This window comes from Hemitrygon akajei, chromosome 24 (assembly GCF_048418815.1).
Source record: "Hemitrygon akajei chromosome 24, sHemAka1.3, whole genome shotgun sequence".
Taxonomy (NCBI): domain Eukaryota; kingdom Metazoa; phylum Chordata; class Chondrichthyes; order Myliobatiformes; family Dasyatidae; genus Hemitrygon; species Hemitrygon akajei.
The window spans coordinates 479101-501968 of NC_133147.1; the positions used below are offsets into that span (position 1 = coordinate 479101).

Here is a 22868-nt window from a genome sequence, read left to right on the forward strand (position 1 = left end):
TTCTCACTGCAGGAAGGATGTGGCATCAGAGTTTACTGGGATGTTGCCTTGGCAGAAAAAATGAAAGTGTAGACTATTTTCTAAATGGAGGGAAAATTCAAAAATCTGAGGTGCAAAGAGGATTGGGAGTCCTCATGCAGGATTCCCTGAAGATTAATTTGCATGTTGAGTTAGTGGCGAGGAAAGCAAATATGATGTTGGCATTCATTTTGAGAGGGCTAGAATATAAAGCAAGGATGTAATGTTGAGACTTTATAAAATACTGATGAGGTCTCACTTGGAGTATTGTGAGCAGTTTTGGACCATTTATCTAAGAAATGATGTACTGACATTGGAGAGGATTCAAAAGAGGTTTACAAAAATGATTCTAGGATTGAAAAGCTTGTCATACGAGGAGTGTTTGGCTCTGGGCCTGTATTCACTAGAATTCAGAAGAATGAGGATGACCTTATTGAAACCTATTGAATGTTGAAAGACCTCAAAAGAGTGGATGTGAAGAGGATGTTTCCTATGGTGGGAGAGTCTTAAACCAGAGGACACAACCTCAGAATGGATGGATGTCTTTTAGAATGGAGATGAGGAGGAATTTCTTTAGGCAAGAAGTGGTGAATCTGTGGAATTCTTTGCCACGGGCAGCTGTGGAGACTGTCTTTATGTACATTTAAGGCAAAGGTTGATGGATTCTTGAGTAATCAGGGCATGAAAGGATAGAGGCAGGAGATTGAGGCTGAGGGCAATGGATCAGCCATGATGAGATGGCAGAGCAGACTTGATGGACCGAGTGGCCAAATTCTGTTCCTATAACTTGTGGTCAAATGGTCTTGGGAGAGATATACAGGGCTTATTCTCCCCAAATGTAAGGGGTTCAGGGGGTGACCTTGTAGAAGTTTATAAAATTATGAGTCTTGGATTGGATTGATAGACATTTTTCATACTGAAGGAGTCTAAAACTAGAGGAGAAATGGAGATCTGAGAGTCAGGTTTTTGACACGGGGCTGTGGTTATATGAAAGGAGTTGACAAAGGAACTGGTTGAGGCAGAAGCAGTTACAGCATTGAAAAGATATCTTGTGTAGGAAGGGAGTAGAGGGCTATGAGGCGTGGAGTGGGTGAATGAGAGAGTAGAAAGCAGCATCGACAAATTGGGCAGAAAGGACAGTTCCTTTGCACTATGGTGCCATTTGGGACACTTACTTTCTTTGGCTGGAAGATAAAACTTTATAAAATGTTGTTTAGGCCACAGCTGGAATATTGTGTACCATTCTGGTTGCCATGTTAAGGAAGAATATGGAGAGGTACAGAAGATATTACCCAGGATGTTGCCTGAGGTGGAATGTTTCAGTTGAGGAGAAACTAGATAGGTTGGGATACATTTTCTATGGAGCTGAGGAGGGACCTGAATTGTACAAAATTGAGGGGCATGGATGGAAGGAAACCTTTCTACATAGCAGTCATCTCTGTGTCCAAAGGGCACATGTTTAAGATGAGGAATATGTGGCTTACGGCAATTTAAGGAAGAGCCTTTCACCTAGAGAGTGATTGCATTCTGAAACATGCTGCCTGAGAAGATGGTGGAGGTTTGTGCTCTCATAATATACTTGACTGATAATGGATAAGGGCCAAATGCTGCTAACGGAATTTGTATAGATAGGTACTCAATAGCAGAGATGACACAAACAATTCTTCAGTGTGGACGTGCTTTCTTTTGATGCCTATTTTTCATAATACAACGAAGGTTAATTATTCAATTTTAATTCCCTAATATCCAGCATTGGAATACAGCTGTGCTTAATTCTAAATTTATCTGGTGTAAACATGTCTTTTCAATATCTGCCAATACATGCAAAACACTGGAATTATCAGCAGCTTGCTTTGAGATTGATGACTTTTGTGTGAACTTTACCTTTTTTGGCCTTGAAGAATAACTCTTCCTCTCTATAATGGGCTATATTTAGACTTGTGATGAACACACTTAAAATATTGCAAAATGATTTCTAACCACTTTGTCTGGGCTTCAGCTGTTAAAGGAGACTGTGGAAAGCCAGAGAATGTGTGAACTGATGAAGCAACAAGAAGTTCATCTGAAACAGCAGGTGTGTTGAAGTAGACATTCTCACATTCTTGTGATTAGATATGCTAAAGCAAAGTATTTATTTGCTGATGATATGAAAATGATCCATTGCATTCACAGAATTGGTTTGTTTCCTGGTCCTGTACATGAAGCTGTATATTTGATTGGAGTGATCTTGGTGAGGTGAAGATAGACAGGAGTCCTTTTCCTGATATCTCCCCTTTTCTCAATCTCTGGAGCCAGGCTGTCTACTTATATATTTTATAAGTGTACTGACTCTTATAGCTATCTTAAATGTACCTTTTCTCACCCTGGCACTTGTTTTTTTAAAAAAAAACAGATGTTCTCAAGATAAGGCTTTCCATTCCAGAAAATCTGATGTCCTCCTCCTTGCCTTCTACGACTGATGCTGCCTTCAGCCTGTTCTCTTCATTTTCCGGACATCTGCCTTTGCCCATGTAACACTTACCCAAAAGGCTGGTATATGTCTAGGGGAAAAGGAGATCCAGCCACTCACCAACCCCGCCTCCCGTACACGCAGGTGCTGTGAGAATCGCGTTTATGCCTCGCGCCCGCCAACAGTATCAAACCCACAACAAATACCGGTATGAAATACACTTTAAAGAGTTTACTAAAATTAAAAGAGTATTAGGCAATACTATATATATAGATATATATAGATATATATATATATATATACAAGAAAAAAACAAAAGGCGCCAACTTATCAAAGTTCAGTCAGTTAGTGCACTCGTTGGAGCTCAACCAGCGAACCATTCGACCCCTCGTCGCTTGCCTCCGACTTCCACGTCTTCCACCTCGGACTCCCCGGTGGTCTTCCGAGCGCACGTCCACCTTCCTCGGCGTCTCCCTTCCGACTCCCTTCACCCACCAAGCCCGTGCAACCCCTCCCCCAAGTTCCCAGCCTCACAAAACACAATAACATTCCCCATTGATTAACAAATGAATACAATTACCATATCAGCCATTCTAAAGCAAAACAACGGCAAGAGAAACATTTAACAGACAAAGAAACATCCCTACTCGTAACAAACCAAAGAAGCCCTTTTTAGTAACATACACAGGACATTGTACACCCATCTTTCTGCCGCCTTAACAGGGAAAGTTCCCTTTGTCCTCACCTGCTACTATTGAGACTCCACAACTTCTGCCATCTTCAAATGAGATCCTGTCGCTAAACACATCTTTACCTCCTACCCACTCTCCGCTTTCTGCAGGGATCTCTGTGATTCTCTTGTCCATTCATCCCCCTCCACCAATCTTCCTCCTGGCACTTATCCCTGCAAGTGGAAGAAGTGCTTCACCTGTGCATTCACCTCCTCCCTCTCCTCCATTTAGGGCCCTGAACAGTCCTTCCAGGTGAGGCAACGCTTCATCTGCGAATCTTTTGGAGTCGTCTATTGTGTCTGGTGCTCCCAGTGCAGCCTCCTCTACATTAGTGAGACCTGACGTAGAAACAGCCAGCCATTTCAATTCCACTCCCCATTTCCATTGCAACATGTCAGTCCGTGGCCGCCTCTACTGCCACGATGAGGTCACTCAGGTTGGTGGAGCAACACCTCATTCCTTCTGGGTAAACTCCAACCTGATAGAATGAACGTCGATTTTTCTAAATTCCGATGATTTCTTTCCCCTCCTATTTCTCTGTTTATCCATTCCCCATTCTGTCTTCCCTCTCACCCTTTCTCTTCTTTCCTCCCCATCATTTCCCTGTACTGCCCCTCCTCCTTCCCTTTCTCCCATAGGCTACTATCGTTTCATAACAGATTACTCCTTCTTCAGCCCTTTACCTTTTCCACCAATCATCTCCTGCCCCCCCCCCCCCCCCCACTCAGCCACCTTGCCCCTCATCTAGTCTCACCTGGTAGCTTGTACTCCTTCCTCTCCTCCCACATTCTTATTCCTTTCCAGTCTTGAAGGAAGGGTCTCAGCCCGAAATGTTGACTATTTAGTCCTTTCCATAGATGCTGCCCGACCTGCTTGAGTTCCCCCAACGTTTTAATGTGGTCCAAAAGATCACTACTCATTTACCACCCATTTCATTAGCTTCCTTCATTTTCTGCACAGTAAAACCTGAAGGGTAATATTAAAATTCACTCCTGTTTCCTTTGTTCCGTACACAGATGACCATTTTCTCCTTATCCACCATTTTAGTCTTTGTCTATAGAATCTCTATTGATTTTTACCTCCCTCTGCCTGCCAGATCCTACTCATAGCCTCTTTCCCTCTCCCGACTTCTGCCTGAAGTGCACTCCTACACTTCTAAAGTTCAAAGTAGATGTATTATCTAAATGCAAATATGTCACCATATACAACCATGAGATTCATTCTCTTGTGGGTATTTATGGTAAATACAAAGAAACAACAAAAAGCAAGTATAATAATAATGAATGGGCAATAAATATTGAGAACATAAGATGAAGAATCCTTGAAAGTGAGTCCATGGGTTGTGGAAACAGTTTATTGTTGGGGTGAGTGAAGTTATTCCCTCTGGTTCAAGAGCCTGATGGTTGATGGGCAATAACTGTTTCTGAACCTCGTGGTCTGGGTTCTGAGGCTTTTGTACTTTCTTCCCGATAGCAGCAACAAGAAGAGAGCTTGGCCTGGATGGTGGGGGTCTCTGGTGATGGATGCTGCTTTCCTGTGACAGTTGTCCCTGTTAATATGTTCAGTGGTGGGAAGGGTTTTGCCCATGATGGTCTGAACTATATCCACTACTTACAGTCACTACTTGCTACTTGCAATCATCAAGAGATTCACAGGCTTCCAATTCCCTATGCACAACAAATGCTTCCTTGCTTTACTTAACCTGAGCCTCACTATTTCTCATCAGCCAGCACTCCCTAAACTTGCAAGCCTTGCCCTTCACTCTTAACAGGAACAGGCAGGCCCTGAGCTTCTGACACCGCACATTTAAAGGCAGACATTCCTTTCCCTATAAATAATCTTGCTCAATCAGCCACTGCAAATTCCTGCTTAGTGGCTAAGTGTTTGTTCTGTTTCAGTTCAGAACCTGTGAATCTGTCTTATCTTTCTCCATAATTGTTTTTAAAATAATACAGTTATGGTCACTGGACCAAAGTGCTTGTTGACAGATACTTCTGCGTTGGCCTACCTTATTCCCCAGGTAGCGATCCAATGTTCTGCCCTCTAGTAGGTCCCCCACTTTATTGATCAAGGAAGTTATATTTCACATTCTTGAAGTACTCAAAATAATAAAACTTAATCATCCAAGTTACTGCAGATTTCCAGCATCTGCAGTCTCTCTCAGTTCCAGTGTTAATGCTTATTTATTTTATATTTTATTAGTTGGCACTCTACACTGGAAAGTTTGAAGAATTCCAGACTACTCTGTCAAAAAGCAACGAAGTATTTACAACCTTCAGACAAGAGATGGAAAAGGTAAAGTTTATCACTTTGAAGATGTGCCATGTACAGGCTGATGGTTTGTAACTTAACAAGCTATTTGACCTAACATACCATGCAAATTTAGCTGTAATATTTTTCCAGTAAGGCAGCTCAGATGTTTCAAATATTGGTAATTACAAGAGTTAGCAACTTTATTATAAACTTTATCAAAACCCTCTGTAATTAAATCTTAATTTTCTGAGTGGAAATTTTGAGGTTCTGTTTTAATAAATCTTGTGACCCAAATTTTAGTGGTCCATTCTCTTTGTAACTTGGGATTCTCTATTTTGCTTCAGGCATGAGTTTGAAACAGAAAATCTGTGTTACACAATACCAGTAATCGCATTTACTCTGTTTACTCTGTATTGACACTAAATTATCATCCTTTGGATTACAGAAATGATCTTGAAGGACGCTCTTCCTCGGGACATTATTATCCACTCAAGCTTATAAGTGGATACTTATAATACTTATACCTGATAACAAAAAGCCTAAATATAGAAAAGGAACAAAATTGCCATTATGTAGAATAGGTGTAATTGTCAGTTTATCCCTATTAGTACCAAGCCCTAGAAAGAAATGTTTAATTTAGAAATAGAGGCCTGTCTCACCATTCTGATGAAATATGCCCAGGTTATTGAGAGAGGTTAGAGCTGAGGTGCTGGGGCTTTGATCAAGGTCTGGTGATGCAGTGGCAAGGCCTTTGTTCAAGAAAAGAAATAGGCAAGTCCTTAAATTATAGACCAGTGAGTCTCACATCTGTGGTAAGGAAAGTAATGGACAGGATTCTTAGGGGAAGGATTTAAGATCATTCAAAAAGCTGATTAAGGGACAGCCGTCATGGCTTTGTGTTGGAGCAGGTCATGTCAGACACAGCTGGATCAAGGTTTTTAAAAGGGGGATGACAGTGAATATGGTAGATCACACAGAATTCTGGAGCAACTCTACAGCATCTGTGGAGGGAAATGAGCAATTATTTCAGGCTGAGACCCTTCATCAGGACTGGATGCGAAGAGGGCAGAAGCCAGACTGTTCATTTCCCTCCATTCATACTGCCTGACCTGTTGAGTTCCTCCTGCATTTTGAGTGTGTGCTCAAGATTTCCAGCATCTACAGAGTCTCTCGTCTCTGTGGTGAAGGTAGAGCTGTGGATTTAGTAAAGAATTCACCAAGGTCTCAGGTGGTGGGCTCATCCAGAAGCCACAGTAACTTGACTGATTGGATCCAAAATTGGCTTGCCCATCGAAGGGGGGACATGGTGGCATAGCAGTTAGCATAACATTATTACAGCACCAGGAACTGGGATTCAGTTTCTAAAACTGTCTGTAAGGAGTTTGTACATTCTCCCTGTGACTGTATGAGTTAATTTCTGGTGCTGCAGTGTCCTACCACATACCAAAATATATAAGGGTTAGTAGATTGATGGTTACATGGGTGTAATTGGGTAGTGTGGGCTCATTGTACCAAAAGGGCCTGTTACCATGTTGTATCTCAAAATAAGTCTAAATTAAAAAATATAGGCGAGTGTAGTTGTGGTTGGGTCTTATTCTGGATAGAAGTCTTATGTGACTAGTGTTCCACAGGGACACTGGTGTCTTCCCTATCATTGTGGGGGATTTCAAGCAGACCATCTTGAAGTCTTTGAACAGCTATCACCAACATATCACTTGTGGAACCAGAGGAGTCAACACAAATGATCACCATCAAGAACACTTGCCTTGCCACCCCCGCACCTACACTTTGGAAAGTCCGATAACCTGGCTGTACTTCTACTCCCAGTGTATCGGCAGAGACTAAAGACAGCAGCACCAATGAGGGCCAAGAAGGCATGGGTCAAGCGAAGTGGAGAAGTACTTACAGAACTGCTTCAAGTCAGTGGACAGGACAATTTTGGGGGATTCATCTGAGTCTGAATGATGCACCACAATTGTCACTGACTTCATCAAGACTTATGTTAATGAGTGTGTACTGGACATGCCCAAACTAAAAGCTGTGGCTGAACCAGGAGATTTGTAGTCTGTTGAGGGCTAGGGCTGTGGAATTCAAGGACTGGTGGTCCAGAACAGGCACAACCTATGACAGACAGACATACTTTATTGATCCAGAGGGAAATTGGGTTTCGTTACAGTCGCACCAACTAAGAATAGTGTAGAAATATAGCAATATAAAACCATAAATAATTAAATAATAAATAAGTAATGCCAAGTGGAAATTAGTCCAGGACCAGCCTATTGGCTCAGGGTGTCTGACACTCTGAGGGAGGAGTTGTCAAGTTTGATGGCCACAGGCAGGAATGACTTCCTATGATGGCTCAGTGTTGCATCTTGGTGGAATGAGTCTCTGGCTGAATGTTACTTCCCTGTGCCTAACCAGTACATTATGGAGTGGATGGGAGACATTGTCCAAGATGGCATGCAACTTGGACAGCATCCTCTTTTCAGACACCACCGTCAGAGAGTCCAGTTCCACCCCCACAACATCACTGGCCTTATGAATGAGTTTGTTGATTTTGTTGTGTCTGCTACCCTCAGCCTGCTGCCCCAGCACACAACAGCAAACATGATAGCACTGGCCACCACAGACTCGCAGAACATCCTCAGCATCGTCCGGCAGATGTTAAAGGACCTCAGTCTCCTCAGGAAATAGAGATGGCTCTGACCCATTCTTGTAGACAGCCTCAGTGTTCTTCTGACCAGTCCAGTTTATTGTCAATTCGTATCCCCAGGTATTTGTAATCCTCCTCCATGTCCACACTGACCCCTTGGATGGAAACAGGGTCACTGGTGGAAAGCTATTTAAAGTGTGGGGGAAGAAAACAATTCCTATTGAGGTTAGAGATGGAACTGGATGCACATAGCTCTGGCATGGTTAGGAGCCATTACTACTTACACAGCAAAAACCTAACATGAATTGCAGTGATCCATCATTAAGGACTCCCATCACCTAGGGCGTGTCCTCTTCTCATTACTACCCACCAATTAACTCAATGTTTCAGGAACAGTTTCTTCCCTTCTGCCATCAGATTTCTGAATGGACAATGAACCCATGAGCACTGCCTTTTTTCTCCTCTCTTTCTGTTCTACTTCTACTGCCTTCATACTGTGTTGTACAATGTTAACCAGGGAGATCAGAATCAGGTTTATTATCACTGGCATGTGTCATGAAATCTGTTAACTTAGCAGCCGTACAATGCAATACATGATAATATAGAAAGAAAATAAATAATTAAACCAATTACTCTCTGTGTGTGTGTGTGTGTGTGTGTGTGTAAAAATATAATATATCAAAAGCAATATATATTTAAAAGGAAAAGTGAGGTAGTGTTCAAGTTCAATGTCCATTTAGGAATTGTATGGGCAGAGAGGAAGAAGCTGTTCCTGAATCACTGAGTGTGTGCCATCAGGCTTCTGTACCACCTTCCTGATAGTAACAGTGCAAAAAGGGCATGCCTTTGGGTGCTGGATGTCCTTAATAATGGATGTTGCCTTTCTGAAGAAGTGCTCTTTGAGGATGTCTTGGATGCTACAGAGGCTAGTACCCAAGATAGATTCTGACTAATTTTACAACCTTTTGTAGCTTCTTTTGGTCCTGTGCAGTAGCCTCCCCCACCCCACTCCCATACCAGACAGTGATACAGCCTGTCAGAATGTTCTCCATGGTACATCTATAGAAGTTTTTGAGTGTTTTAGGTGATAGACCAAATCTCTTCAAACTCCTATTGAAATATAGCCATATTATAGTCTTGCCTTCTTTATAGCTGCATCAGTATGTTGTTACCAGGTTAGATCCTCAGAGATCTTGACACCTAGGAACTTGAAATTGCTCACTCTCCATTTCTGATCCCTCTATGAGGATTGGCTCGTGTTTCCTGTCTTACCTTTTCTGAAGTCTACAATCAACTCTTTTATCTTACTGACGTTGAGCACCAGGTTGTTGCTGCGACACCACTCAACTAGCTGGTATATCTGGCTCCTGTACACCCTCATCTCCATCTGAGATTCTACCAACAATGGTTGCATCATCAGCAAATTTTATGGATTGTATTTGGGCTATGCCTAGCCACACAGTCATGGATATAGAGAGAGTAGAGCAGTGGGCTAAGCACACACCCCTGAGGTGTGCCAGTGTTGATTGTCAGCGAGGAGATATTATCACCAATCTGCACAGATTGTGGTCTTCTGGTTAGGAAGTAGAGGATCCAATTGCAGAGTGAAGTACAGAGGCCCAGGTTCTGTAGCTTATCAATTATTTAAACACCTTCTCAAAAATGTTAACCTCTTCATTCCCGTGAATCATCCTCGTGATGCTCTTCTGGACTCTCTCAAATGACGATCGCATCCTTTCTGAGATAAGAGGCCCAAAACTGTTGACAATACTCTTAAGTGTGACCTTGTAAAGGCTCAGAATTATTCCCCTTGAAATAAATGCCAACATTGCATTTACCTTTACCGTAGATTCAACCTGTAAATTAACCTTCTGAAGTCTTGCACGAGGACTCCTTAGTCCCTCTGCACCTCTGATGTTTGAACCTTCTCCCCATTTAGATGACAGTCCGCACTATTGTTCCTTTTACCAAAATGCACTATCATACATTTCCCAATATTGTATTCCACCTGCCACTTTTTTTGCCCATTCTTCCAATTTGTCCAAGTCCTGCTGCAATTGCATTGCTTCCTCAGCACTACCCACCCTTCCAGCTATCTTTGTGTCATCCTTAAGCTTTGCCACAAAGCCAGCAATTCCATTATCTAAATCATTGATCTAAATAATTATATGTGCTCTTCTTGCAGTTGATGGTCAACACTGTCTTTGCACTTTCTTCGACTTTATCAAGTATTTCTTGGAGCTTCTCTTGAGAAGTAGTTATCAACACTGTGTTGTCTGGGTATTGTAGGTTGTTCAGATTGTATCCACCAGTTATCATGCCTGAAATACTAATTTCTCTTAGAATCTTCTCACTATAGAGGTTGAATAGGTGAGGCAAGAGAACGCAACCCTGTCTGACTCCCCTCTTAATCTGGACAAAATTGTGTCTCATTTACAATTATCATTCCTGCTCTTTGTTCCCAGTACAAATTTCTGATTATTCTGTTATCTTTTCCATCAGTGTCCAAGTGCTGAAGGATTTTTATAAGTTCTTCATGTCTCACCTTTTCAAAAGGTTTGGTATAATCGATGAAATGTAGGTACAGGTCTTTCTGGACCTCTATGGTGTGTTCCCAAATCATTCCAAGGATGAAGATTGCATTTTGTGTTTCATAATCTTCAATGAAGCCACACTGCTCTTGCACAGTCTCTGGTTTCATGCTTTTTCTGTGCTCATCATGATGACTCATAGTAGGACTTTCACTATGTGACTCAACAAACTAATTGTGCAGTGTAATTCGCATTCGGTTGCTCGAGGTTTTGTACATACTGACTTGTCCATTTCCTCAGGTGTATCCCTGCTATCATGGATTTCATTCAGCAAATCTGTCAAGCTTTCAATTCCAAAATCTTCCAGCACTTGAATCATCTGGTCCCGATGCCTTATTTTTGTTCATTTTCCCCACTACTGCTTTAACTTCTGATTTTATAATCAGTGGGCCATCCATGTTCGTAGTAATTATTGACTTCTCTCCTCTTGTATCTTCCAGCATGTATTCAAACCATCAAGCCAGTGTATTTGCTTTTTCCATGTGTATTCATACATCTTTCATCTTCAAGCACTCACTAGATGTAAAAAAAATTAGCACCTTTGTGCACCATTGCCAGAACTTTCAGTTTCTCTATCACTTTGCTTTCTCCATTTATCCATTGTCCTTTTGCTTCCCTGTATTTTTACTTGATTTCTTTGTTCGAGGTTTTATATTTGTTGCTGTTCAAAACATTTAATTTATATGTATATTGTTATATTTTATTCCTTTTATTATGTATTGCAATGTACTGCTGACACAAAATAACAAATTTCACAACATAAACTAATGATAAACCTTTTTTCTGTTTTTTTGTCAAATATATGTGATTTGAATGAAAATGTGATAGAGTGAATGAATAGTTTTACAAAGGTTGGTAGTGTTCCGGATTGCATAAAAATTTGCCAAAGAATACAGTAGGATATAGATGTAGATATGGGTGGAGAAGTGGCAGATGGGGGTTTAATCTGGGAAAGGGTGAGGTATTGTACTTTGGAAGATCCAACATAGAGCAGCACCAATGAACAGAGGGACTCCTAGCATGTGGCTCCCTAAAAGTGGCCACACAAGTAGATAAAGGAGTATGATATGTTTCCCTCCTTCTAAGAAGGATATGGAGGGTGAAGAACAGGTTTACCAGAATGTTGCCTGGATTAGAGGGCATGTGCTATAACGAGAGGCTAAATAATCAAAACATGGTTTCCCTTGAGCAGCGGAGTCTGAGGGTTTAATAGTTAAATTGATAGCATATAAAATTATGTGAGGTATAAATAGAGTAGGCAGCCATTATCTTTTTGCCAGGATTGAAATGCCTGGTGCTAGAGTGCATATATTTAAAATGGGAGGAGGAAATACAAAGATGTGTGAGGCAATTTTTTTTATACACATAGTAGGAGCCAGGAGTGGACCATAAGACATGGGAGCCAAATTTGGCCATTTGCCAGGTGTGGTGTTGGAGGCAGATAGCATAGAGTATTTAAGAGACTCTTAGATAAGCACATGCATATGCAGAGAAGGAAGGGTTATGGTCAATGTGTGGGGAAGAGGGATTAGATTAATTAAAGTTCATTCATTTAGTCTGACACAATATCATGGGCTGAAAGGCCTGTCTGGTCTATACTGATCTATGTTCTAATATACATTATACCTTTCTGTATGTCAATCTGGCCATCCCAGGAGTTAATCTTGTAAAGCTTTTGTTTGCATTCCTTTCATGACAAGGGCTTCCAGATAGAGACTAAAACTGCACACAGCTTGCAGTGGGGTCTCGCCATGGCCCGTAGCCCTTAGCAAGAAGTTGTAATCTGATTTGTGTAATTTCCATGAGACCAGAAAACATAGTGCTATAAAACTTTTTTTTTCTCTCTTTTTGCTTTAATGAGATGACAAAAAAGATTAAGAAACTGGAAAAGGAGACAACGATGTATCGGAGTAGATGGGAGTGCAGTAATAAAGCTTTACTGGATATGGTCGAGGAGGTAAGTAATCATTTGTACTCCAAAGTTAAATGTTAAATTAGATCTACTTCTATAATAATGATAGATACTTGTGCCATCATTGTGTGCCAAAAGGGCCTGTTTCTGTACTCTTCTAATCTACTTCTCATTAATTAACTTTCAAGTTTAAATCATTTGTCTGTTTTTGAAAATAATTTGTGCTTCAAGTACTTTTTAAATTGAAGGTTTCATATTAATTTATGGGAGCTAGATCTAGAACCACCTGGACTAGAAAAACCTGTATTGATTTGTACTGCTGTTAGGCCATTTGGCCTTTCGGGCCTGCTCCCCTGCACACTATCATGGCTGATCATTGACCTCAGACCACTGTCATAGAAGAATCCCCAAAGCTGGAACTTTTCTTCAATTCGTTTGATGTTATTAGGCTGTTTACCTCCAACATTTGACAATGTTGATCATTACGTGTTGCTCATCATTCAATGTGAACTGTTGCAGAAACTTTTTCCCCTTCCAAAAAATGAAATGGTTTAAAGAGAACTTGTTGCTGGATCCCAAGAGAGAATTTGTAGAATGCCTATGAGATGGCTTTTTAAGGCAATTTATGGTTGAGCCCACTAGGGAAGAGACAATTCTGGGTTGGGTGTTGTGATTAGGGAGCTTGTGGTAAAGGAACCCTTAGGAAATGGTGATTATAATATGATGGAATTCACCCTTCAATTTGAGAGGGTGAAGCTGAATTCAGATGTATCAGTAATACAGTGGAGTAAAGGGAATTACTGAGGCATGAGTTAAAGAGCATAAAAGCAAAAGAAAGGACACATAATACAGTCGGCCCTCCTTATCCGCGGGTTCTGCATGCGCGGATTCAAGCAACCGCGGACCAGGAAAACCTGGAAGTTCTTTCTCCAGCACTCGTTGTTTGAGCAAGTACAGTCTTTTTTCTCTAAACAATACAGTATAACAACTATTTACATAGTATTTACATTGTATTAGGTATTATAAGTGTTACGTATCCCGTAACTGAATCACTTACCAGCAAAGATAGAGAGGTCCGCTGAAGTCTGATGGTACCATTTTCAAACGTTTTTATTTATAAAGGGGCACAAACGTAAGGTTAATACAAACATTCAGATAACACACGTCGTCAATACTCAATCTAAAGCGCAGGGGTAGTACTACTCAATAAGAAATAAGCTCTATCGTTGTCTAGGGGATAATATCTTGTCCATTTGGAAAAAATATAACAGTCATTCAAAAGTCGGCAGGCTTCAGCCTTTTGGGAACCGCCGAGTTTCCCGTGTTGGGGAGAGAGAGAGAGAGAGAGATTGGTGAGAAAAGGAACACTTGCCCAGGTCCTTACGAAGCAAAGCCGTGGAATCAGGGGAGCAGGCTTTCCTGTTGTTAGTTAAAAGCAATTGTCCGTGATTCCAGCCACAGACTCCCGATTCGGAATCGTAACGCACGTGGCTTCCTTCAAAATGGCTTCCCGCTACGACGGGATCGCTATCGTGTCTCCTTGGTGCGTCTGGAGGGGTCGTCCCCCCAGACCCTCCTTTATACTTCCTCACGGGATCGCAGGTGTCACTCTCTCTCTCTCTCTCAACCAGCCCACTTTGCCCGAGGGCTTTACACGTGGTCTTCATGAGACAATAGTCAGGGTCGCTTTATTCTGCATCCCGGTGGAACGTGGTATTCAGCACGTCTCTCTCTCTCTTGGGTCATTGACCCCCCCCCCCCCCTTCACTAGGGCTCTTGCGATTCTCGCAAAGGAGGGGGCTGGTATCATAACACCTCCCCTCTTAAACGTTTTTTACCAGCGGTTAAAAACAGTGGTATAGAGTCTTACAGGATTTTTTGAACCTACCACAATACACAAGCTTTTCTTTTCACAGAGTACTACTGTTATACATTCAAGTCAGTATCTAAACAGTTAACGATTACAGTGTCCCTTTCTTTAATATCTTAACATCGCGTACCATACTGAAAATCTTGTAGCATCAGACTTCAATTAACCGTCGCCTCTTTTTCGGGGAGTCCCCCCCGTGGGGAACTTGAGTAATTTGGCGTGGTGAACTCCCGCCCGTCTCGTTCATCGGGGTCATCTTATCAACACCACTTAGACCATTTCCACCCAATTCTGTAATTTTACCCAGGCGGCTAGCCCTTTTGTCAGGACCATGCAGGCTGATGGGTTTCAGTTCGAACCTTTCCCTCAGGCCGCATTTAAATTTCGGCTTTTTCACAGCGCTCTCTTGAATAACAACAGCGTGTGGGGCACCTTTACATTCCAAATCAACCTGTAATCAATGCGCAGGCACCGCGTTCCCAAGCCCTCGTTTCTGTAGCTTGGTTGCTTCTTCTGACACCAATCTAAACTTTAAATTTTCTTCATTCGATTTGGGAACTACAAACTTCCCGTTCCCTTCAATAATGATGTTTATTCCCCCGTGGTCGAGTTCCACTTTAAGGTTCACCACCCCTTCGTGTACCAACACCTGGGAACCCTCCCTTCCCCCAATTACCAGGGTTAACCCTGTCTTCACTAAACCCAGTCCATCTGACCCACAGGGACTGCATTCCTTTTCAACTGAATCAAATACCTCAGACTTGTTCTGAGCTCCATTACTAGGTTCAGTACCACGTGCATCCACATCTTGGACACACTCAAACGGGACATCTGCCTCTCCCAGGCTTTCAATACCCGTACCCTTTTCAGATTCTAAATTCCCCTGATCCTCCCAGTTCCTCTCTGGGCAACTCCCTTCCGGAGTAAACTCAACCCCGCGGGCTGAAACAACCTCGTCTGCCAACCCAGCGGACCTCTCCAAGGTAATGGCATCCTTTTCATCTAGGACTGCCTTCATCTCATTATCGGGAACACCTTGATAACTCTCAACTACTTCAAACAGGGCTGCCACCCCCGACAGATCATCCATGTCCAACTCTGGACATTTTAACAGCTTTTCCCGTCTCTCATCTTTATTTCCTACCTCTAGGACCTTTCTCTTCGCTAAGGGAAGATCTCGCTCCTCTCCCTTAACCCCTTTCACTTTACTACTCTTCAGTTTACCACCCTCAGAACCCCCATGGTACAGGGTCGGTAGGACCGTCTTGGCCAAATCAATACTGGCCAGATTTAAACTGCTCGCTTTCTCAGCTGCCTTTCTTGACAGGCTGCGAATGCTTGCGCCTGTGGTACAGACTGGAGATGCGAGGGGCGGGGCTACAATCCTCACAGGCGGTTTGAGCCGTGTCCAAACCTGCCCCCCGGCTAAATCATTTCCGAGGAGAACGTCCGTGTCAGTTCTCGGGAATTCTGCTGGCACCCCTATTTCGACTGGTCCAGATACCAGCTCACAATCCATAATTACCTGATGTAGGGGCACCATTTCTATTCTTGTACCTATCCCCTTCACAGCGACCATTCCCCTTCTCCGACCGAAATCTAGTATCTCACGGCGGATCAACGACAGCTCCGCCCCGGTGTCTCGCCAGATTCGGACGGGAATGGGTGGGTCTCCCCCCTTCACGGACACGGTTCCGGGTGACAGCCAGGTCTCTGACCCTTCTCGTACTCTGTCTACCCGGGGCTCTCTCGTCGATTTACTGATTACCACGGCATACCCGATAGGGACCGCTGCTCTCCCGGTTTCTGGCTCCTTTCTCGGAGCAAAGCACCTAGAGGCAATATGTCCTCCCTTCCCACAATTAAAACAGTTCAAGCCCGGAAATCTCGGGCCGCCTGGCCTTTCCCCCTCAACCTTACCACTAGCTTCCGGCGGGACCTCTGCCTCAGCCGGCGGACTTTCCCTACCGTTCTGACGGTCTCTCGGGTAACCTTTTGGCGAGGAAATCTTTAGCCTGTGGGTTAGGGCATATTCATCTGCGAACCTAGCAATTTCTGAGATGGACTTATTCGCCTTCTCATTCAAATACATCCGGATCGCCTCCGGAACACACCCTATTAATTCCTCAATCAGAAATAACTCCCTGATACGCCCATAATCCCCGTCCACCTGTTCCGCGGTGCACCAACGGTCCAAGAGCACACCCTTTTCATAGGCTAGCTCGGTATATGTTTGATTCCACCCTTTCCGTAAATTTCTGAACCTTTGTCTATATGCTTCCGGTACTAGCTCGTAACTCAGGAGAATGGCCTCTTTTACTTTGGCATAATTCTCCGCTTCCCCTTCCTTGACGGCCAAGGCCGCATATGCTCGTTGTGCCTTCCCCTTTAACACACTTTGTAACAACGCCACCCACTGCTCTTTGGGCCACTTTTGATTTACTGCCACCTTTTCAAAAAGCAAGAAATAACTATCAACATCCGACTCTTCGAATGGAGGTACTACCCTGAACTCCTGACTAACATTAAACCTCTCCTCTCATTCTAACCCTAGATCTCTTTGCTCTTTCTTTAACTTCTCCATCTCCAAGTCATGTTCCCTCTGTTCTCGTCTCTCCTCATACTCTCTTTGCTTTTCGGCTCGTTCTCTCTCGTTCTCGGCTCGTTCCCTCTCGTTCTCGGCTACTTCTAGCTCTTTTAGCTGAATTTCATGCTGTCTTTGCTTTTCAGCTTGGTCCTGCTCTTTTCCCACCTCTAACTCCTTTAGTTGGAGCTCCTGGGCCTGTTCTTTCTCTCTCTCAGCCCGTTTTTTCTCTCTCTCAGCCGCTTCCAGCTGCTTCATTTTAAATTCATGTTCCAACCTTAATTTCTCCAACTCTAGCTGATCCGTTCCACTCGCTGGTACTTCTTCAGGGATATTTTCCAAGACCCCAGCTTCGAACACTTTCTTCCCAATGTAATACCGAGTTATGGCCCCTCACACCTCCCACTTTTTCATGGACGACCTCACTTCTGCGAGGTCCAATCCCTTCGCCAAATTTAACAAGTCTGATTTGGTGGCCGCCTCTAGCGCCCCTGCAGTCGGATTTTTCATAAATTCATCCACGTCCATCTTTGCTGGTTTCCCGTCTGGCTACCCGCGTACCAGATCCAAATTTATTTTATTTTTTATTTTTTTTGACTTGCAAACCCAATTCACTGCCCTCCCAATTTTGGTTTCAAATCTCGAGACGAGGCTCCCACGTTGTTACGTATCCCGTAACTGGATCACTTACCAGCAAAGATAGAGGTCCGCTGAAGTCTGATGGTACCATTTTCAAACATTTTTATTTATAAAGGGGCACAAACGTAAGGTTAATACAAACATTCAGATAACACACGTCGTCAATACTCAATCTAAAGCACAGGGGTAGTACTACTCAATAAGAAATAAGCTCTGTTGTTGTCTAGGGGATAATATCTTGTCCATTTGTAAAAAATATAACAGTCATTCAAAAGTCGGCAGGCTTCAGCCTTTTGGGAACCGCTGAGTTTCCCGTGTTGGAGAGAGAGATTGGTGAGAAAAGGAACACTTGCCCAGGTCCTTATGAAGCAAAGCCGTGGAATCAGGGGAGCAGGCTTTCCTGTCGTTAGTTAAAAGCAATTGTCTGTGATTCCAGCCACAGACTCCCGATTCGGAATCTAACGCATGTGGCTTCCTTCAAAATGGCTTCCCGCTACGACGGGATCGCTATCGTGTCTCCTTGGTGCGTCTGGAGGGGTCGTCCCCCCAGACCCTCCTTTATACTTCCTCACGGGCTCGCAGGTGTCACTCTCTCTCTCTCAACCAGCCCACTTTGCCCGAGGGCTTTACACGTGGTCTTCATGAGACAATAGTCAGTGTCGCTTTATTCTGCATCCCGGTGGAACGTGGTATTCAGCACGTCTCTCTCTCTCTTGGGTCATTGACCCCCCCCCTTCACTAGGGCTCTTGCGATTCTCGCAAAGGAGGGGGCTGGTATCATAATATAAGTAATCTAGAGATGATTTAAAAGTACAGGCAGTCCCCAGGTTATGAACGAGTTCCGTTCCTGAGTCTGTCTTTGTCGGATTTGAAGTTGGAACAGGTACATCCGGTATTATGTAGCCTCAGTTAGTAAAACGTTTGGCTTAGTATATAGTATATATTTTACCTTTCTATGCATATAAAACATTTAAGAAACATATGTATTTCAATAATTAAACCGCTGCATTGCTTAGTGATAATTGTAGCTTTCATCAGGGCAGGGCCTTTCAGATGCTCCATTAAAATTGTTCCGGTTGTTGACTGACTGTAGTCTAACACTTTTCCAATGACCAATTTCCGATCGCCTTATTACTTCCACTTTATTTTCAATCGTGATCGTGATTATTTTCATGAACAGAAACCCTGCTGATTCAGAGCTGCGCCAGGTCCTAAAGTCCACCACACTGATGCATGTTAAATAAGGTCAGGGGTTTCACTGGGTCCTAAAGACCACCGTACTGAGACAGGTTAAATAAGGGACTTGAGCATCTGCATTTTTTTGGTATCGACTGGGGGGGGGGGGGGGGGGGGGGGTCCCGGAACCAATCCCCCGCGGATAAGGAGGGCCGACTGTATAGCAAATATTGGTGGGAAGTTAGAAGGTTGGGAAGGCTTTAAAGACCAACAGAAGGCAAGTAAGAAAGCCATAAGGAGAAAATAAATGGAATATAAAAGTGGACACCAAAAGTTTTTTAAGATATATAAAGAGTAAAAGAGAATCAAGAATGGGTAGCTTCAGAATAGAAGGATGTCACTTTAGAAAATTTCTGTAGCTTGAAGGTGGTGAATCTGTGGAATTCATTGCCACAGGTGTCTGTGGAGACCAAGTCATTGGGAATATTTAAAGCGTAGGTTGATAGGTTCTTGATTAATCAGGGCAACAAAAGCTACGGGGAGAAGGCGTGAGAGTGGGGGTTAACAGGGATAATAAATCAGCCATGGTGGAATGGCAAAGCAAATTTGATGGTCCAAGTGTCCTAATTCTGCTCCTATGTCCTATGTCTTGTATTGAATATTGGCTTTATTTTTTTTTAATTAAAACTAGAAAACCCTGCGCGACAAAGAATTTGAAAATCTTCAGATAAAGATTCAGCGCCTGGAGAAATTGTGTCGAGCTCTTCAGACTGAGAGGAATGACTTGAATAAAAAGGTTCATGACCTGAGTGTCCAGTCTACACAGGATGGGCACAACAAGGGGGCTGGAGAAAATGAAGATTCCCAGTCCTTCAGTAGTGTCCCCCAAGATGATCAAGGCAAAGGATCTACACCAGGTGTTTCTGTAAAGCCTAATTGCCCTAGCCAAGAAATTCAGCTCTCATCTGAAGTTTGTGCTTGTGTGGCTGAGCAAATACAGTCACCCATATTTACAGAAAATTTGGAGAAATCTACCAGTGAAGCTTCTAGCACCCAGCCTGAATTACTATCATCAAACAGCTCATCAGAGTAGCTTGCCATGGCCATAGGGAGTGCAAAAAGAAGTACATAGAATGTTATTAAATCCAAAATGTTTGGGCTGTATGGAACTGAGACATTTTTACAATATCTTCGTTTGGGTAAAATTATTCATTAGTGATTTGGTTAAATAAGTTTCCTCAAAAGCTTGTTGACAAAACTTCTGTATTAGACCAAATGGTTCATGCAAGTATGAGTCAAAAAAGTTTGGTTAATTGCATGCAAAAGCTATCAGTGTGATTGAAATAGGCTCCTGAAGTCAGCTTTGCACATTCAAAAGTAGAGGCCATTTGAAGTAAATCAGATGGTCCATTTTTTATTTACACTTTCTTAGGTTTTAATGTTCTTTCTGCACTCCCTGTCCTTGGAGTATACACCTATACCTCTCCAGTTACTTTGATTTTATTGAGCTGTTTTCTGTCCACAAAAGTTGGCAAACACAGTTCTTTGTCTACTTTAGCTCTTTAATAGATCATTAGAGGATGTGCAACAGTGGCATGGCAAAAAACACATCTTTTTCACCCCTGCTTTTGAAATGGTTTTTAAAGTACCCTTGGCATGTGAAAAAACAAGGGTCAGACAGAAGGAAGTACAGAGAAGCCTTTTTCCACAACTCATGCAGTCAAGCTGCATTTTGTTTGAAGACTGAAAAGATTGAAGGTTTAAATTAACCAAGAAAATGTTAATTTAAATTAACTAAGGCAAGTGATATTTAAGCAAACCATTTACTCTTGGATAACACTGTCAAAAAGTCTTTGAGGGAGCTTTCGTATCCTCGATTCCATCTAATTTACATAAATCGACAATTTAACTGAACCAAACTTCATACTTTCTCTCTTTGTCCATTTTTAAAAAAAAATCTTGCTTCCATACTGTTTCTTCATTTAACATTTGCTTAAGAATCAAAAAAGATTATCTCAAACTTTTATCTTGGATCTTAGTAAATCTTTTAAAACATATTATTGTGAAATGTAAAGCTGAAGATAGTGCCATTGCAAATGGTGTTTGTGATGTTACCTTTTTGGGAAAGTTTTATTTACTTGTTTGTAGTTCATTATGTTCTCTTAAAGCTCATTAATATGAGCACTGAATAAAAATGTCACATGCACTTTCATTTGCCACCTTCACTTTGTTCTGAAGTCCCGAGAGATTTTACAGGACTATGATGATGTTACAGATGGACGGTGGAGGCAATTGGTTTTCCTTTTTAACCACATTTTCTACCAAATAAAATCTTTTGTTATACTTAGCATTTAAAGTGGTGTTAACTTACTAAATGTTGCATCATAATGCTGTCCCATTATATTGCACAGAAGAAAGTAGTTTGATAATGCTGAAGAAATGTAACTATGATTAGCTGTACCTTGATTATGAATGTTTAGTGTTGAAATTTTATTCAGAAACTTCCACACAAAAGCATTATTGAATTACTTGCTCTTGAATTTCATATTATGAATTTAATGACTTTAGTGGAACTCAGAATATTTAATATCTTTCCAACTTCTAATAATTTGTGGACTGATACAACTTGCAGTGTCGTTGACAAGATTGGAAGTGAATAGGGGCTAAACTCTCAGAACATAAAGCCTTAATTTTTCAGTATTTCCTACTGTGTGCTGACAATTGCACAGTGGTAAATGCTATTTCTCGCCGTTCCTCTTGTGTTCCTGGTTGCCCATGTTGCTTTGCTGGAGGAAGGCAGTTTAGCTCTGACTGATACATCATCAATCACAAAGTAACGATGTACCACTGAGAAGATTTAAAAAAAACACTAAAGCAGATTAAATCTGCAATGTGATGTGTGATTATCTGTAATGCGATTGAAGAATTGCTTGGTTGCTTCAGTGCTTTTTAAAAATATAGATTAAAAATCATATTGATTGTTGCTCTGAATTCAGTGAGAAATAAGATACTTATTTGCTCCATACTTAGCCTCCTATACCAATGATCAAAAACCTGACATAGGTTCAAAATGGATGGTATCCACGAAGTGATAAAGTTCCTATTTGTTTCTACACTTGGAAATGTGTTAAAAGTAAGAGGTAGATGAGTTAATTCCAAAACAATATTCAGTTTGTGCGTAGATCAGAATCACTAAAAAAAATATTGTAAGCAAATGCTGATATTTTGTACCTTGTACCTATGCACAGAAATGTGTGTCCTTGTTTTAAATCTTGTAGATACTTTGATAATTAAGCAACCCATTCTAGTTAATGTGGTTCAATTTTTTGTTACTATATTGTATATGAAGTAGCTTGTATCATTTGTTTGCTGCCGAATTAGTTCACAAGTGGAAAATTTCATTTTACAGCAACATATAACACTATCTCAATTTTCATTGATCAACACTGAGACCGTTGTGTCAATCTCATTTAATAAAACAGTGTGCTAATTCTGAACACAGATACAATTTCTCCCCTAATGTTCACATGTGATTCTGAACTAACTTCAGCTGGGGTCATATACTGTATCCGGTGCGCCCGATGTGGCCATTTATACATTTGGGGAGACCTGCCGCAGACTGGGAGGCCATTTCGCCGAACACCGGCGCTCAGTCCTCCAGCAGTGGCGGGATCTCCCTGTGGCCACACATTTCAATTCCACAGACCACTCCCACTCCGATATGTCTGTCCATGGCCTCCTCTACCGTCAAGATGAGGCCACACGCAGGTTGATGGAGCAACACCTTATCTTCCGCCTAGGTAGCCTCCTACCTGCCAGCATGAACATTCAACTCACAGACCTCCGTTGATACCCCTGCCCCCCCCCTTACCCCATCCCTATCTATAATTTTAGTCTGGTTCTATTTCTCTCTCTTTTTCCCCCCTCACTATTATCTCCCCCCAGCCCTACCTTTCTTTCTCTCTTATTTCCCATAATTCTCCACCTTCCCC

The 22868-nt window shown here is 42.2% G+C and overlaps 1 protein-coding gene across 1 annotated transcript in view; it reads left to right on the forward strand.

Annotated features, from left to right (window-relative positions):
• LOC140715779 (alpha-taxilin-like) overlaps positions 1-21867 on the forward strand; it is a 63707-nt gene extending 41840 nt beyond the window's left edge. Inside the window, exons 7-10 of the mRNA XM_073028158.1 lie at positions 2018-2092; positions 5401-5493; positions 12557-12652; positions 19568-21867. Of these exons, the coding sequence (XP_072884259.1) occupies positions 2018-2092; positions 5401-5493; positions 12557-12652; positions 19568-19969 (666 nt within the window). The 3' untranslated portion in view covers positions 19970-21867. The remainder of the gene's footprint in view (positions 1-2017; positions 2093-5400; positions 5494-12556; positions 12653-19567) is intronic.
• The last annotated feature ends 1001 nt before the right edge of the window (positions 21868-22868 follow it).